This window comes from Perca flavescens, chromosome 21 (assembly GCF_004354835.1).
Source record: "Perca flavescens isolate YP-PL-M2 chromosome 21, PFLA_1.0, whole genome shotgun sequence".
Classification (NCBI taxonomy): Eukaryota; Metazoa; Chordata; class Actinopteri; order Perciformes; family Percidae; genus Perca; species Perca flavescens.
The window spans coordinates 28,802,681-28,821,148 of record NC_041351.1 but is presented as its reverse complement, the minus strand read 5'-3'; the positions used below and the strand labels follow the sequence as shown (position 1 = coordinate 28,821,148).

The window sequence follows — 18,468 nt, the reverse complement described above, 5'->3', positions numbered from 1 at the left end:
CAATTGTACTCTTTGCCTTAAAAGTAAGCAGAAGATAACTCAGGAAATTTACCATGAAGATCCATTTTCTATAACGCTAGAATATGAAGCGTAAATATCTCTTTCACTCTGTTCCTCCCTCTCTCTCATTGGCTAAAATATTAATTTCCTAAGTCATATTAACTTCCACTACTCGCTTTTAATGCAAAGTGTACAGGTGTTCGTTTTTGCAAATGACAAGTGACACATTGAATGGTTTCATTTAAGAGCAGTAGTTCATAAATGTATATTTTTAGACTATCATTTAGTCGGTCCGCTATTATCTGTCACGCTTTTTCACGCGTTTTTTTATTTTTTATAGAGGACGAGTTTCCTTCTCTACATATTATATGCCTTGCTCCCTGATATATATGGACATAGAAAATAAAGACACTGAAGAAATTGCACTGTAAAATCTAAAAACTATAAATTCCATGCACACTATAAACATGAATGGAACAGAGTATATTCATCAGTTATTTCCCCCCAGGCAAAATATAAGGTCAAAAACCATTGAGGTGTCCTCTCCCTGTTGTTACATGAATGTACAGTAGCCTACATCACTAGATAGTTACTGATCCAGTGAACTAAGTCTATAATTTGGGAGGATTGTACAGTTAGGATGTTCTTAAAATTGTACAATCCTCCCAAATTATAGTCCCAGTTTACTGGGCAACACAAATTGTGTGCTAAGAATGCCAAATACAATGCACATGGAAGCAGAACAAACATGATCCTTATTGTTAAAGAATAAAAAAAGAAATGATACACTAAAATAATTTAAGGTGCATTGGGGAACTATAGAAATGTACAGCATTGTATATATTGCCCTTAGTAACAGACTTCATTTAAAACTCATTTGAAATTTTATCAGCCTTTTCTAATTATCTCAACAACTGCCATAATATATTCATCAAACTTCTTGACAACAATATGAACAGCAGTCTTCATAAAGCAATATAACAGTAACAATAACAAATTTATAATTATAAAAAATAATGGTCACAACTTTAAATAATAACAGTTCTCAAATGAACAGCAATATGCACCTGTTGTATTTTAATCCAGGCTGATAAGAAAAGGGTAAAACCACTGCTGAGTGAACAGAAAAGGTTCCAGGATTAAATAAATTCTGGCTGTTAGCCTGGTCAGGACCAGGCTAGCTGCACAGAATAAATCTCCATGGTGATTTATGTGCCTCTGCTTTCGTGAAACCGAGTCAAGGCTTAATTCATCCAGGATAACCAGGAAATCCCGGCTTAATCCCTTATCTTGGGTTTGTGAAACAGGCCCCTGGAACGCAGCTCAGACGAGCCTGGTAGAAATGAGAGGTTACCCTGTGTGTGCGATTGTCAGAATCAGCTTTATTTCAGAATCGGCTTTATTTGCCAGGTATGAGGACACACACGAGGAATTTTGCTTTGGATTATACAATGCTCACAATGTGCTTACTCATACAAAACAAACAACAAAAACAAACAATATATACACACTATAAACAGAACATATTACACACTATAAACAGAAACAATATAGACAGGTTGAGGCAGTAGTGCAATGAAGAGTGCAAAGTGTGCAGGAGTAAATTATTTTATGATCAATTATTATTATTTTTATTATGGAGTATAGTGCAAAGGATGCTGGAATAAATAAGTATTATATTACAATATGAACAGTATGAACAGCTCTGAAATAGAGAATGATGAATAAATAAGTGGAACCAGTAAACAGGTGCTGATTAGAAGACCATGTTGCTGGGTTAATGCACAGGAATTGAACCTGACACTGTGAGTCAGAAGTCAGCTGTTTATCGGAGTGATGTTTGTATGTGTGTGTGTGTAGGAGACATTACCAGGAGCCAGGGTGAGTGGAGGTCTGTCCAACCTGTCCTTCTCCTTCAGAGGAATGGAGGCCATCAGAGAAGCTATGCATGGAGCATTTCTCTACCACGCTATCAAGGTAAACACTGACACACAACTGTTCATCTGCAGACCTTACTTTCAATAGAGTTCAAGGTAGAATGTTTTACGGAAGAGTCTTCAAATGGATTTTTCTATGCTGTAAATAAGACTAATAATGTTACGTTCACCTCTATTGTATCGGAGTAATGGCATAAGTCTGAACTGCAGAATTCTCAAAATTGTGCAGAAAACCGAAACTATCTCCATGGCTACATACCTTACAAGGGTTAAGCATGAAAAGTTTGTCTGAATTGGATAAACTGATCCTTGAATGAGGGTTTTTATAGCGGATTGGGCTCTAACTCAGGATGCACATCTCGCTACTCAGCATCGAGACCCATTCAGAGAAGGAACTCAAATCCATAAGGAGACACTTCTCAAAAGACAGTTAGATTGATGACATGTATAGTTTTGTTGAGGAATATTTTGTTTTAAATCTATAAGCTTTAAGCTGGTAGCAAAAATGTTGCTATAATTAGGGCTGGGTACCCTATTCAATACTATATAGGCACCAACCGAATTGCCTCTATAGTATTGAGTATCGAAAAAAAATGCCTCATCATTCAATACCCAATTTCAAGGGCGCCTGGGTAGCTCAGTTGGTAGAGCGCATGCCCATATATCTCGACGCAGCGGCCACAGGTTTGACTCCGACCTGCAGCCCTTTGCTCTATGTCATTGCCTCTCTCTCCCCTTTCATGTCTTCAGCTGTCCTTTTATAAATAAAGGCCTAAAATGCCCAAAAAATTATCTTAAAAAAAGAAAATTCCCATTTCAATACTTAAGGAGTAACTCTCATGAGAGTCAGTGAGCCAATAAGAATGCAGCATGCTTCTACCAAGATCTAACAATGTTTGTGATTGGCTGTCTAACGTCGCGGAGACCCACAGAGACTGGGCTGACAAAAACATTTGTGCTGTAATGTTGTAACTTCTTTTTATTTTATAAAATTGGTATTGGTAAAAGTACCATTTAGGAACCGGTATCGAAGTCACGGTATCGGTACCGGTATCGAACATTTTTGAACGATACCCAGCCCTAGCTATAATGTCCCTAGGAAATACCAGTCCAGTGAGCAGAACATTCACAGGCAGACTTCATTTCTTTAATCTATGTTGCTATTTTGGTATCTGGTACATTGTTATTTTTTTGTATGCATGACCCGTCTGTTCTCTGTCCTGTCTCAGGATGGTATGGATATGGGGATAGTGAATGCTGGGAACCTGCCGGTCTATGACGACATAGATAAAGAGCTGCTGTTACTGTGTGAAAATCTTATCTGGAACAGAGACGCGGATGCTACTGAGAAACTACTGGCCTACGCACAGGTATACACACACATGCATACATACAAAGAATACATCATGCTGATCATTGCTTTAGTTTGGTTAACAGATGTTGACTTCACTACTCTTGTTCACAGAACAATGTGAAAGGAGCGAAGAAGGTGGTTCAGACAGACGAATGGAGAGAAGGAAGTGTGGAGGAAAGGTTGGAGTATGCTCTCATTAAGGTAAAAGTCACTTCTAACTTCCTATGCACAAACTCTAAATTTGTATGTTAGTGTGGACACATGAAGAATTGATGTTCTTGTAGCTGTTCTCTATACTCTGAATCACCTCATTCATCACTTATATATTTAGTCCCAAACAGAAAGAATTTAAAGTGGCTATATGTAACTTTCAGTTTGTGTTAATTCTAGCGGCCCCTTTGGACTAAAGCGGTAGTGTTTTTTCCACACCTGCTGTCCTAAAGCTCTTTTCTTTACGGTGCTGTATTACCCACAGTATTACTGAGTTAGCTTTACCAGGAGGTCCTATAGTTGGGATGAATATTTTGCTCTGTCAGAAAATTATTCATTTACAATAAGAGAATACGTAACAGATGCATCGTTGCATTTCCAGTGTAGCATACGGTAACTTAGTCTACTCTGGATGTATCGGGAGATAAACCTGGTATCACTGTCACTGTGTCAGAATGTGTGCTCTGTAGCGCCGTGCAAAGGCACTAATAAAAACTACATAAAACTAGCGTTCTTTTCACTGTTAGTCTCGTTTGCTGTTACAGGTCATTTGTGGTCATCAGATGGAAAATTCCACAGTTTCAGAAACATTTAAAAGTAACATATAGTCACTTTAAGCTTTACTTGGCACTGGGATCATTTAAATCATAACTCATTTGAAATGTCAGTGGATTTATTTTGTGTGATTCTCTCAGGTACTCAGGTAGTGCAGCAGTACAGGATTACTGTATCTGCTCACTTGTTCCAATGATTTTAAATCAAATATCTGGTTTATAATCTTGCCTGAAACAGAAAGGAAATGTGTACAGTCTAGATGGTTACAGTGAGCAGAAGGAGGCAGAACAAGAAAGCCAGAACAGTACCAGGCTGTTTTTTGCCCCACTATTGACCAGATGTTGGCTGAGATGCTCAGCTTTGTTATCAGACAACATATATTTCAGTTCAGTGGAGCTGACAGCTCCGCAGAGTCGTGTTATTGCAACTTCATGACATTTCATAAAATTCTGTAGCAATGGCAATTATTTTGCAGAAACACAATTCACTTTGTTATTTAAACATAATAAGGAAAAGCAAACCAAAACATTTGAACAGCCTGCTGGAGAAGCGCTGTTCTCCCTCGGATTTTAAGTTTTTTTTATTTATTTATTTTTTTTTTAGTCTGGGACACCTAAACCTGCTGAGACATGTTAGTCTGTGTACACCTCGACTTAAAGCCTCATGCAACATTCTAGACTTGTTTCCAACCGATGAATAATTAGTTCAAAAATGATTTGGTCTTTTAAAGGTGCATACTAGTTTAAAGTGATTTTAATTCGGGTTTTGTAGCCAAAATCTTTTAGGGCCCTATTTTAACGATCTGAAACGCAAATATCAAACACCAAACGCAAGTAGCTTGGTGGGTGGATCTCGGGCGCTGTTGCTATTATACCGGCGGGATAAATGACTCTTGCGCCTGATGCAAATCTAAAATGGGTTGGTCTGAAGTAGCTACATTACTCATAGGTGTGGTTTGGGCGTAACGTGCAATAAACCAATCAGAGCGTTATCTCACATTCCCTTTAAAAGCCAGGCGCGCTTGTTCCGTGGCAGATTGCTATTATAATGGCAGATTTGCTAGGCGCACACTCTTAATACATCCACGGGCGCACACCAGGAGCGGTTCAAAGCTGAGGAGACCGACGTTGGCTATTGATTTTTCTTTTTGACAAAATGTAAATAAAGCAATGTTACAAAACATACTTTCCAATGTTTTGGGCTCACTCTCACTGAATCACGAGCTTATGAATGCATGGTGATATTTTTAGACCGGGATGACCTCACTATAGACGATGCAGCTCTTCGGTTTCTCCTCTCCCGTGCTGCTGCTGCTGGGGCATTTGCATTTGGGTTAGGTGCCATTGGCACATGCAGTTCAACATCACATCTCCTTAAGTCCTCTAATATTTCCTCATTTATGTCATCAGAACATCCGTGATTCATGGAAATGTTGTGTAAAACAAGGTCATATTTGTCCTTGTATTTATGTATGGTTTACAAAAATGGGAACTGCTGGGTCCGTGAGATGAGAGAAGCAAAGTGTATGAACACACTCTACATTACGGCCAAGCATGCGCCCCTGAAATAGCATCTGGCCACTGACTTTAGACCAGGTTTTTCCTGAAGAAAAATTGTCGAATTTCCTTTTTTTTTTTTTTTTTTTTTAGCCTATTTCACTTTTAAAGTAAACACTGACTGAGACCAGTTCTATGTATCTATTTATCTTTTAAGAAAATATAATATAGAAATCAAACATAATTTGCACTATTTGTGTTATGATTAACAACTTTTATTCATTTTTTTTTAAACAACCCCCCCACCACACACACACACACACACACACACACACACACACACACACACACACACACACACACACACACACACACACACACACACACACACACACACACACACCTTTTAGATATGTGCTCACCATTTTAAAATGTTAGCAAGAACATCTAGGAGGAAAATTAGGGCTATTATATAAACTGAATGAAAAGAAAAAAATCTAGGGTAATGTTTTAATTTCTTCTCTTCTGTAATGCCCCGTCCTGTGTTGTTGCTGTCAGGGAATAGAGAAGTATGTGGTGGAGGATGTGGAGGAGTGTCAGGCTCTGGTTGACCGCTACACTCGACCCCTTCACATCATCGAGGGCCCCCTGATGAACGGCATGAAGGTGGTGGGAGACCTCTTTGGTGCTGGGAAGATGTTCCTTCCACAGGTAGGATGACAACTCATCTTGTCATTTTTGTTTCATGGTCTGTTCGGTGCTGGTTCTGCACACTAACCAGGATTGTGATTCATTACTCTGTTACAGAAGTAGCTTTTTGTCATGCAGACACAGTAAATGTTTCCTAATAGCTTTGATCAGACATTAAAGGACTGAAAGAGCCTACATTTTTGTGTGACATTTGTAGGGCTGTAACGATATGCGATATGAAACCGAAATCGCAACACTCAGATCCACAAACCTGTGTCGCGGAGTGAGAAGGCAGAATCGCGACACACCCCTTCCAACTCCCAGAGTTATCCTTCCCGATCCAATGCTACCACATCTTTAAATTACTATTAGTATTAGTCGTTTTGGTGCCTTATCCCCCTTTTGTCGGGTACACTTAGCTAACTGTAAAGATGGCTAAAAGCGAAGGGGGGGGGGATGGACACTGCTAACGCTAACTGAGGTGTAACTTTATGAATGGCCGCTGTTCTAACTCGGGTGCCTGTAAGGGATGCTGTGAAACCTTGAAAATATTTTCTCATTGATTGCAGTGTTTTATTCGACAGACAGTTCACTCACCATTGATAATGTTGGACATTGCCCAACCATTACTCTCGCATTGCCAGACTTATCTCCACAGCACTGTGAAGTAAGGTCGGCCACTTCACACATTCAATCTGATATAGAAGGGGGAAAAAAAAAACGCTCTGGAGATTAGCGCCGCCCAAGACGATTGTGATTGGTTTAAAAAAAATGCAAACAAACCCTAACTGTTCTTCTACCTATCCAGGAGTGTATGCTCCTGTTGCCAGACTTTCCTCCTCAGCACTGTGGAGATAGGTCTGGCAATGCGAGACTAGTCATTGTGTAACATTAAGCTGAAATCTATATAACATATTATCAATATTGTGTTAATCAGCAGTAGCGTGTAGCAAAGTGCAAATTTCAGGGTGACATTGATTCCAGACTTTCTTTTTGTGTATCTCTGTCTGTTTATATTGGATTCAACATTTCTATGCTCACCAATGTATTTCAGCTTTTGTATACGGTAATTAAACTTCAAGTCCTTGTGTGTTTGTAGGTGATCAAGTCGGCTCGTGTTATGAAGAGAGCGGTGGGCCATCTGATTCCTTTCATGGAGAAGGAGAGGGAGGAGATGATGGCATTGTCGGGGTCAACTGAAGAAGTGGTCAGTCTCAACTAAATATGGGTGCATTTAGTTCTCTGATTTTGACCAAGATATTCCCAAAAAGATAGGAATTCTTTTCACTGGAGACTTACACGTGATGTCACAATACTAGTTCAACGTAGCGTAGCTCCGTTAAATGAATGTTTGTAACCTTAAATACAAGGACGTCCCAAATAACTTACATGACATGATGATTTTGTTTAACATACAGTACGTTACATATCCAAAGTAAAGGCAGTGTTTCCTTTAGGATTTTTTTTTAGCAGTGGGGGCAGGTCTGTCCAACAACCTCCCAAATGTTTTACGTATGAAACGGAACTGACACTTTGCTGCAACACAAACAAATGTATGTATTCACCTCTATTCACACACACAATGAGGCATATTTTCAGTTGTGACTGAACTGTAAAAATTACAGTTCAGTCACAACTGAAAATATGGAATATGGAGGAACTATAGGGCACTTAACATCTACAACAGTTCTACAAAATGAATTTTACAAGAAATTCTTCATAGGGAAACCATGACCCAAATTACTACATCTATAGACTATTTCCAATTTAAATTATATTACACTGACTCACTTACCGTTTTAATGTTTCCAGATGTTTGATATCAGGACAATGAGCTGACAGAACTGACAAGTTAAACATTGTCCAATTAGAACGGACCCACCGCGGTGACGTTTTTGGTGGAGTTGTTCATTTAATAGTCAACTTAGAAGAAAGTGAACATTTTGACAATAAACTACATCAGCACAACAGTATGTGGAGTTAAACTGGACGGGCCCAATAACTTCTGAATAGTTCTACTTGTTATTAAATTGCAATATTAGCGGCAGGATAATTTAAAAGGCAACCGCAACTACATTGTGCGTATGCCCTATTTCTGATACCGTGGCGACAGAAAATCACTACAAAATCAACATAGTGGAAACAATGTAAAGGGCAGGGCTGGGCAGTGGTGGCAAGGTTCCAGGTATGAATGTGTAACTGTGTGAATGTGACAGGTCGACGCTACAAATGGGAATTTGTTCCCAATCAGCTTACCTGGATAAATAAGGGTTAAATAATTACTATGAGAGTTCCTGTGGCCAAACATCAAATGTTTGGAGTGTAAGTGACTAAGTGAATTCCTACCGAGGGTTACATATTACCTAAAGGTCCAAATTTGTACATACCTCTACAATGTACTAATAGAAACATAACAACTAGCACAAAGAAATGACGATTGACATGTGTCTAAAATGCTGACCATTTCAAAGTTAAAGCTAAAGGGATGTCCAGATCATGTTGTTTGCTGCCCTTGATCAATGTCCTTTCATTGGGTATCTGTCAATATACCCATAACGAGTCAATCCAATATTTATTTTTATTTGATTTAAAAAAAAAAATCACATTTCATCACATATGGTTAAAGCAATGTCGATGAGCTTGACAGCTGCATTAAGAAAATATAACCTGCATCACAACGTTTCTTTTAACAGTTTTCTATAATAAAGTATAGTCTTCTATTAGACTTTGTATCACATCTATGGAGGGGTGTTTCCATTTCCAGCATAAACAAAATTCTAAGATTCAAATGCAGACTTTCAGCCTCTGGTAGGCACAATGAAAGCAGGTACTGTGGACAGCTCAGATTGCATATTGTGTGAGATGCTGACGGAACATAATCTTTAGAATGTAAATTAGCCAAGTCTGGAAAATATTTGATTTAATAAATATATTTTGACCAGTAAGCTGCTACTGTATCTGGTTTAAAGTAAGACCTGCAGACCTGACTATTCTGACGTCTCTTGTCATGACTGAAACTTGCTGGCGGCTGTTATTTTCTGCAGGTTTTGTTTATTGGGGTGCAGTGGGGACAGACTTGGTGCAAACAAACCAAAGATCGAAAATGAGTTGGTGTCTTGCCTTCCACACGATCTGTCACAAAATTCCTGGATTTGCCCCAATCCTTAAGACTGGTTCAGGACATCTTTATGAAGTGAGCTGAAGTAGTGACTGTGCCTAAAATCATATGGAGGAAGAACAATACAAAGAGAAGAGAACATAGCCAAAGTATAGCCCTCCAGGGTGAGAGAGCGAAAGCAGCAGCAGCAGCAGCAGCAGCAGCAGCAGCTTTATATCTAACTAAAACGTTCAAAAATGAACAGATTATGTTCTGTTCTCTGGTCCTTTTAATTCCTTTGATGTTTTCTCCTTTGGTTTGCAGAATCCCTTTCGGGCCACCATCCTTCTGGCTACAGTGAAAGGAGATGTCCATGATATTGGCAAGAACATCGTAGGTGTGGTGCTGGGTTGCAACAACTTCAGGTAAAACTGGTTTACAGTTGCTTTTTTGATTCTCCACTGAGCAATAGTTTATTTTTCTTCCACACATTCCGACTATATTCACAGTGTGTCAATGACTATGGGTAAATAGCAGTTGACCCTCAGGGGCCTAAGCCATATTGTGTCACCTGGTTTCCTTGTGTAATAATGCTTGTATAACCTTAATCCTGTAATGCACAATCAAGTTATAGACATCAGGATATGCATGCTGCAGGGATGTCACATGAATGTATACATTTTTATATGACTATGAAGACAAAAGAAAACTAAACAGAAATTGAATCTCACAGAAATGTATTGAAATCACAATAAGGTACAAGACTTTTGGTATTTGAAAATTGTTCGTCCCAGATCTTGGCAATCAGGGGAAACAAAAATAAACACTGTTACTAACACAAATAAAAAAAATAAACTATTTAGTTTTATTCCCAGAAAAGTCCATATGCTTTTATCCAAAAAAGAAGTTGTTCCTTCTCCAATACACATACAATATTATACAAATGCACAAATAAGAATCTACGCATTATTCTTTATTATTTATTACGCTGTTATATGATTATTTCGGCTCTTTCGTTCCATTTTTAGTATGTGAATCAGCAAACTTGCAGGATGCCGACTGCTGCTAAACACCAAAGAAGAAGTAGATAGTCAGGAAGACAGCCTTGGATTGGTCGAAACACTTACCCCACTGCATTTCGGGAGTCAAGATGGCCGGGGCTAACAGTACATTGATACCTTTTCATACGAAAAGATGAAAAAAATTAACCGTTGTGGATTTATTGTTCTGGACTTATTGTGCAAAGTCTCCGAAAAGACACTGCTGTTCAAAGCTGGATTACAAAGTTTCTGTAAGGCCTGCCATCACACAGAAGCCCTCTATGGAAAGGCCCAGATGTTAGCTCTCATGCTAAACATACAGAACGAGGCTAACTTGAAGCAATGCAGAGATATCGAACGTTACGTAACTTGATGTATGGATTCATAATTATGGATTTATTGTACAAAGACACTGTAGTTCCAGGCTGGATTACAAAGCTTCTGGAAGTCCCACGATCGCACAGAAGACCTCTTGAAACTGTGCATCTCTTTGCTACTAAACAAAAAACAAGTCTCTACACTGCATTCATCTGGAGACATTGAATATGACATAAAACGTTTAGTTTTCTGCTGTACACGACATCGTCAGCCTCAGGAAACGCAATGGAAATGCAAATCAGCAAAGCGTAGTTTTAGCTCGGCGCCACCAAAAGTGCCAGTGGAAAAACCCCATAGTAGTATTGGCAGTGTAGTGTCCTGGTATACTATTCCCCCACACATTTTAACATGAAAATATTATCCACAAAAAGAAAGAACAGAGAAATGAAAACGTGAGTGCTTTCCATTGGATTTAGGATGTTTCGTGTCTTTCAGAGTGATCGACATGGGTGTGATGGTTCCCTGTGATCAGATCCTCAGAGAGGCCGTCAATCAGAAAGCAGGTACTGTGTACAGCTCAGATTGCATATTGTGTGAGATGCTGACGGAACATATTTTTTAGAATGTAAATTAGCCAAGACTGAAAATATTTGTTTTAATAAATATATTTTCACCAGTGATCTGCTACTGCATGTGGTTTAAGGCGCTGAAACACCAACCCGATAATCGTCCGTCGGACAGTCTGGCGAGGTCGGTGACTCGAGTCTGTTCGTGTGTGTTCTGTGCCGTTGTCAGTCAGAGGAGCCGTCGCCGTTCATTTTGGCCGGTTTAACTTGTTGAATCGTCCAGTGGGCAGTCGGACTCAATGACCAATCTGATTGGTAGAGTGCTAGCCCTTGACTAGCAAATCAGTGCACGAGAAAACCCGAGCTGACAACGCCAGTATCTTCTTATTACTAGCCATCTTATTTTCTTCCGTTCAGCGAGTAATGACAACAGCGATCCTTCTTGACTACTATCACCTCTCTCTGATGGAAACAATGACTGACGACAGTGTGCCCTGTGTTTACGAGGTCTACAGAGATGTTCCGTCCTTTCCGGTTTTCATTTTTTGGGCGACAATACAGATTTGCGCCACCTGCTGTTATGGAGACGTTTTACGTCTTGCGCACGCACATGTAAGTCGGCGTCACTTCGGTGTGTTCTGAGGCACTTTTTTGACCTCGGGGAGCCAATTGATTAGTCCGCCTGGCTTTTCTGCCAACGGTAAGCCGTCGGGTTGGTGTGTCAGAGCCTTTAAAGTAAGTCCTGCAGACCTTAGTATTCTGCTCGACACAATTTTTTCCCAACTGCAAAGAAGCTCTGAGTTGATCAAAATGTTATAATGCTCACTGCAGTTGGTTATGCTTTTTTCCTCTTTCTCCATTCACTCCTATTGCTAGTGAAACCAGTCTCTAAATCACACGTTTAGCACATAAATGAATATTAACAAAGCAGATTAGTTCTTTTGCATCCTTGTACTTTTTTTATTTACAATTAATAGTAAAGCTTGATAGGATGATGTTACTCCATGTTTCACGGCCATCAGAAAACATTGATTTTGCACTGTTGATTAAGATGTTGTGCTAGCTGTTTCTGTGGTGCAACGTTTTAAAGAACATACTGAACTTTGCCTTACATTTGGAACACGCAAACATTTCCGATACCATGCAGCACATGATATTTCAAAAGGCCTTGGGTCTGATAAGGCAATGTTCCATGCTCTCACTGGGTGTGACACAACCTGACAGGTTCTGCCACAGTTCACCGAGGCCTTGTTGACCTTGACCATGTCACCAAACAAAATACTTCAAAATGCAATACACAGCATTGACAGGTTTGTGATCTTGCTCTATGACAGAACTAGTGCATGCACCGAACATTTCCTGAAAGAAACTTTTTGTGAGAAAAAACTGTAAGGCAGATTCCACCAACCAGTGCCTGTCTGGAACAACATACAATGTGTGGGGACATTTATTTAAGTAGTTGTACATTTTTATTTCCAACTTGTATATACGTTTGTACATTCTTTCCTTTGTATTTTTTTTTTATCTTTATTTTTTGAATATTTTTTCTTGTATTCTATCCTTGGGGTTTGAATCTTCAAAAAGAGCAGCGGGTGGAAAATTAACAAGTACATCAGTAGGAAATAATCAATTATGGTCTGTCACCGCATCGATGCAGAATCGTCCACATCTGTATCGCGATGCATCAATACAATGATTCATTTCAGTGCCCCTACTCTATCCTATTTATTATTTCTTGTATTTGCTGTATGTGTGCTGTGTGTCTGATATTTAGCTGATGTGGCACTCAAAATTTCCCAACCTGGGATCAATAAAGTCTATCTAATCTAATATGGCACAGATGAAGGTTTGTGAAAAGATATAGGGGTGCTGCAAATTTAGATCCTAAAGGCCATGGCAGCCATTTTTCAAACTGTCCGCCTAATAGGCACTAAATATTCTATATTATTATATGACTTATGATGATTGCCACGGCGTGTTCAAGCTGATTAGATCAGATGTCAGAAGACCACAGAGATGTTTTTTTTCTCTTTATCTTTTTAAGGGTGCTTTATGACAAAGCTTTTAATCTGAGAAATGTTGGTTTGCTTGGATCCTGCAGATATTATTGGTCTGTCTGGTCTCATCACTCCCTCTCTGGATGAGATGATCTATGTGGCCAAAGAGATGGAGAGACTGGGAATGACAACACCACTGCTGATTGGAGGAGCCACCACATCAAAGTAACATAAACACACACATACAAATCTGAGAAAATGCAGAAATATACATTACCTCACTGGTCAAGACACATATATTGCACAATCAAACTTAAATGTGCAATATGTAATACTGACAGTTAGTGTTTAAAATAGTTACTGCAGTACAAATTCAAAATACTGGTGAGAGTCGTCTCCCCCGCCCCCTCCTCCTCAGACTCGAAGTTTACGGAGGTTGCCAGGCTGAGACAACAGCATCCAACAATGTTGCTAGACGCTTGTCTCACATAGCCAGACATTACTCCACAGCACAGCGGAGTAGCTAACGGTAGATGCTGGCTATATTGACAATCATAAAAGCCCGTGCTCACGTGGTCAGTTGACAGGCACGTTTCGTAGGTTTAGAATTACTGTAGGAACCACTAAAAACTAGTGCTGTCAGTTAAACACGTTATTAACGGCGTTAACGCAAACCCATGTGTGACCCAGCGGCGTTGATTTTTTTATCGCGAAATTAACGTTCTTTTTGGCCTAGAAAACTTTGTAGTTTTTTTCACATGCTGTTGCAACAACTAGTAATGTTAAAAAAACTACAACACCACACCGGATCTCGCTAGACTGGAAACAAAACAACAGGCACGCTGACGCCGCACACACTTGTACAGACACACTTCCTCGGCTTAGAATTACAGTGAGAACCACTAAAAATAACCCTACCTTGCCGTCCTCTCCACCCGACTGAACACACTTTATTGGCTTAGAATTACGGCAACGATCGCTAAACACACTGCAAACTCACGGTCCTCCCGATTTACAGCCTCCCTCTTTTGGCTGTAAAAATGAGTCTGGCTTTGACCTTTAAATCAGCATAGAAGATCCCTCGCCCGTTCGCCAAAGTTGAGTTCACTTTTGCAGAGCGGTAGTGGATTTGCAATTTTAAAAAGCTGCGTGTAAAACCCAGCATTAGAGGGTATGCGCTCTCTCTCTCTCTCTCTCTCTCTCTCTCTCTCTCTCTCTCTCTCTCTCTCTCTCTCTCTCTCTCTCTCTCTCTCTCTCTCTCACCCCTGCCCAACACACACACAGTTCACCCCTAATCAGAAGAGCTTTACTATACATATAATGGATACATAACATGTTGATATTTTGCAGTGCTCTCTTGGGTAATTTGTGTGCTTTGTGTTTAATAGGACACATACAGCAGTGAAGATCGCTCCACGCTACAGTTGTCCTGCTATCCATGTTCTGGACGCCTCCAGGAGTGTGGTGGTGGTAAGACATCTCTGGAACTTCTCTAGGGCCTAGAGTATTACTGGCGTTTTTCACTCCTACCCTCTAGCCCAGGGGTTCTGAAACCATTTTGTGCCAGGAACCGGTATATTCATAAAAATAATTCCAGGGACCTGTTGTCAATTCAAATACCTCAATTTTAAGATGCATCATTTTTAAACATAGGCTGTTACTGTTTTACACAGTGCTTAATCTACAGGGGTTTTGTTAGCATATTATGAACTAGGTAGCAACAAAAACTAGTGTATGAATATACATCTATTTAAACTTTCAGACCAGTTAATGTTTCCCTTTTCTTCCATACAGTTAGGTCTATTTCAAAAGCAACTCCTACAGCACTCACTCACTCACTCACAAGCAGGTGGCAATAATGGCAAATTGTATGAAAATACCAGCCCATTTCACCTGTCAAAACTCTCCAGAATCACAAATGTTTCCCCTATCATTGTTTTGTAAAATGACCCCCTGCCCCCCCTGAAAGAATGACAAAATTCAGTAAATGGGTGTTTTCACAGCGCTGTGCAGATACAACAACAATCCCATGCTAGGCTCTAGCCTATTGAATATCCCTTATAGTTAATTTGATATGGAAAGAAATGTATTTAGAAACAGTCTACACAAATATCCCATTAAGACAAAGTAAAACGTTTTTTTGCAAATTGATTTGATTTAAACAGATTTTCCTTTTCTAAACCAACCTTATTGCTTTTAATTTGCTTTAATGCATAGAGGAACAGATCTAGGACATGGATGATGACATGTTATGCCTATTTATTTTTTTTAAAGATAATGCCAAAAAAGTTTTGATCCACACAAGGATTGGGATAAGCATCAAAATACATATAGGTAGACAATCATGGGACATAGATTTCCTTCACAAAGCAAGTCCAGTAGTTCATGAGAAAATGTCAGGGGGTTGAAATTAATTGACGTGGCCACAGATTTGAAAGATGTTTGAAAGTCCCTCCAGTTGCATAAGTCCAGACCTGAGTTTGTTTTCTCCTGTTTGTTTTCCTATCTGTCAGTGCTCCCAGCTCCTGGATGAGGAATTGAAGGAGGAGTACTTTGAGGACCTGAAAGAGGAGTATGAGGAGATCAGACAGGAGCACTACGACTCCCTGAAAGTAAGAACGACTGGGACAGAATCTGCAGGAATATTCATGTTGCGAGTTGTATGTTTTGTATGTTGTTAAAAAATAAAATAATAAAAATTGCTAATCATAACAACAAAAAAGAATAGCTTGTGGAAACACCCAAAAATAGGCCATAGCCAACCGTCCTTGAGATCAGTTGCGTCTTGAACCTTTATCTTTGAATTTGACTAACAGGTGAAACAATTAGACTGAACCATAAAAGCCAACTCATATTTATTTAGACTGATTAGGAACAATTCAATTTTATTTATAGTATCAAATCATAACAATAATTCTCTCAAGACACAGGTAGAGTAGGTCTAAACCACACTCTATAATTTACAAAGACCCAACAATTCCAGTAATTCCCCCAAGAGCAAGCATTTAGTGCAACAGTGGCGAGGAAAACTCCCTTTTAGGGAGAAACCTGGGACAGACCCAGGCTCTTGGTAGGCGGTGTCTGACGGTGCCGGTTGGGGGTGTGATGAACAGTGGCAATAATAGTCACAATAAAGATAATGGAACGATGACTAGAAATAGTAGTTGACTTCAGTTCAGGACGTAGCAGGGCATAGCAGGGCGTAGCAGGGTGTAGCAGGACATACTAGGGCACAAAGCAGGTCCACGGCGACAGCTGCAACCATGATTTAGGTGCCACCCTAATCCAAGAAAAACTGCAAGGTGAAAAAACAAGGACTTTGGGGAATAAGCTCTCCGGAGCTAAGTTAGTAACAAACATTTGTGGGACATGGATGCACACAGACGGAAAGAGAGAGGAGAGACGGGCTCAGTGTGTCAAAGGAAGTCCCCTGGCAGTCTAAAACTAGAACTGCATAGTTAAGAGCTGGTCTAAGGCAAACCTGAGCCAGTTCTATAAGGGTTGGTAGATGAAGAGAAGCAGAGAATAGAAGAGGACAGTCTAACCTTTGACGTTGCCAAAATATTTATGCACACAATGATCTTTTCACACCTCAGTTATTGTGCTACCTTATGGTCACTGGCAAGTCCATATGTGACTAAACCATTAGTGAGACTCTACAATTGTGCGTTGAAAATAGAGCTGGGCAAAAGATGGATGTGTCTTGTATGTTTAAGTGTTTATTGTATTTAAAGGTCCTATGACATGCTGCTTTTTGGATGCTTTTATATAGCCCTCAGTGGTCCCCTTATACTGTATCTGAAGTCTCTTTTTATATAGCCTCAAAAAATAATCTTTAAATAAACATGAAATAAAAAATAAATAAATTATCACATCTTAATAGTGCCTTGATAAAGGCCAACGGAGGCTCAGGACTCAACCGATCTCACCTTGGGACCCACATTTTCCCATGGTCATTATGTCCTGACCCACTTTTATGAAATTCATACCAAACTAATTTATGTTTAAAAAAAAAAAAAAAAAAGGGCTAATAAGCACATATGCAATGTCCACTTTTTAGTTAAACATAAAATATACACATTTTCGTACCTGCATTCAGCACAATACTCTAATAAGTAACTGAGTATGAACAACTGCATGCTGCTGATTTTTAGGAATATGAATACAATTTATAAATGCACGACTGTTTACGCACAAAATAAGAAAGTCCTACAAAACGACTGTTTTCACGTAACAGATGTGTGGAACCTAATGATAAAGCTGGGAATGTGCTTTCCTTTTTGAGTTTCAATGTCTAGAATGCACATTGAGTTTATGTTTATTGACATTTTTTTAATTTGCTTTTTATTGAGTTAAAGCAAAGTTAGAAAATTCAAAGTTATCCTTCTTATGGGGCTTACAAGCCTCATCTTTCAAGCCTTCTGTAAAATACAGTTGGAGTAAAGGATAGTAAAACTGAAATACAACAAATATTACAGAAACATATGTTGACCAATAAAGTATCTTCAATAAAAAAAACTAACTTAGAAAATGAACCACTAAATGAAAAACCAAACTTAGAAGAACCAGAATATTGGGGTGTGCCTTCAAGATACTCAAATTACTTACAAAACTGAGTAAAATAAATAAATAAATACCTCAATTGATTTCAAACAAATACAGGTCGTACAGGTGTGATGTATTCAATCCAACTTTCCCAAAAGTAATTATTTCCGTCCTAAAGATACCATAAATAATGTCAATCCAATCATCAATTGTTGGTATTGCTGGTTTCAGCCACTTTCTAAGTGATTGCTTTCCTGCCCGCTGCGCTCAGAATTGGAAATAGATATCCAACATGAGACGACACATTCTCTAATGGCAGGGCACCCAAATACAGGGTGTCTAATTTAAATGACATGTCCCCCTTTAGGACTGTTTGCAATACTGCATGGAGCTCTTGCCAAAAAGGAATTATTAATTGTGCAAGACCAGAATATAAATGTGTAATATTTATAAAATTGCTTTGCCCTTCATGCTCCATCCCCCTCTGTTGTCTCAGGATCGCCGGTATCTGTCTCTTTCCCAGGCCAGAGGGAAGGCTCTACATATAGACTGGCTCTCTCTGCCCAGACCAGGTAAAGTTCACACAGATCAGTGAATTCCAGAGTTCTTAAAGGGGAACTACCTTTTTTTCAACCCTGTTTTTGTGTCTAAGTGACTGATGGG

The 18,468-nt window shown here is 39.3% G+C and overlaps 1 protein-coding gene across 1 annotated transcript in view; it reads left to right on the top strand.

Annotated features, from left to right (window-relative positions):
• The window catches only part of mtr (5-methyltetrahydrofolate-homocysteine methyltransferase), a 66,917-nt gene that overhangs the window by 22,430 nt on the left and 26,019 nt on the right, over positions 1-18,468 (top strand). Inside the window, exons 17-27 of the mRNA XM_028567488.1 lie at positions 1,861-1,977; positions 3,167-3,307; positions 3,403-3,492; positions 6,111-6,263; positions 7,342-7,449; positions 9,664-9,764; positions 11,193-11,260; positions 13,365-13,485; positions 14,649-14,730; positions 15,774-15,872; positions 18,302-18,377. Of these exons, the coding sequence (XP_028423289.1) occupies positions 1,861-1,977; positions 3,167-3,307; positions 3,403-3,492; positions 6,111-6,263; positions 7,342-7,449; positions 9,664-9,764; positions 11,193-11,260; positions 13,365-13,485; positions 14,649-14,730; positions 15,774-15,872; positions 18,302-18,377 (1,156 nt within the window). The remainder of the gene's footprint in view (positions 1-1,860; positions 1,978-3,166; positions 3,308-3,402; positions 3,493-6,110; positions 6,264-7,341; positions 7,450-9,663; positions 9,765-11,192; positions 11,261-13,364; positions 13,486-14,648; positions 14,731-15,773; positions 15,873-18,301; positions 18,378-18,468) is intronic.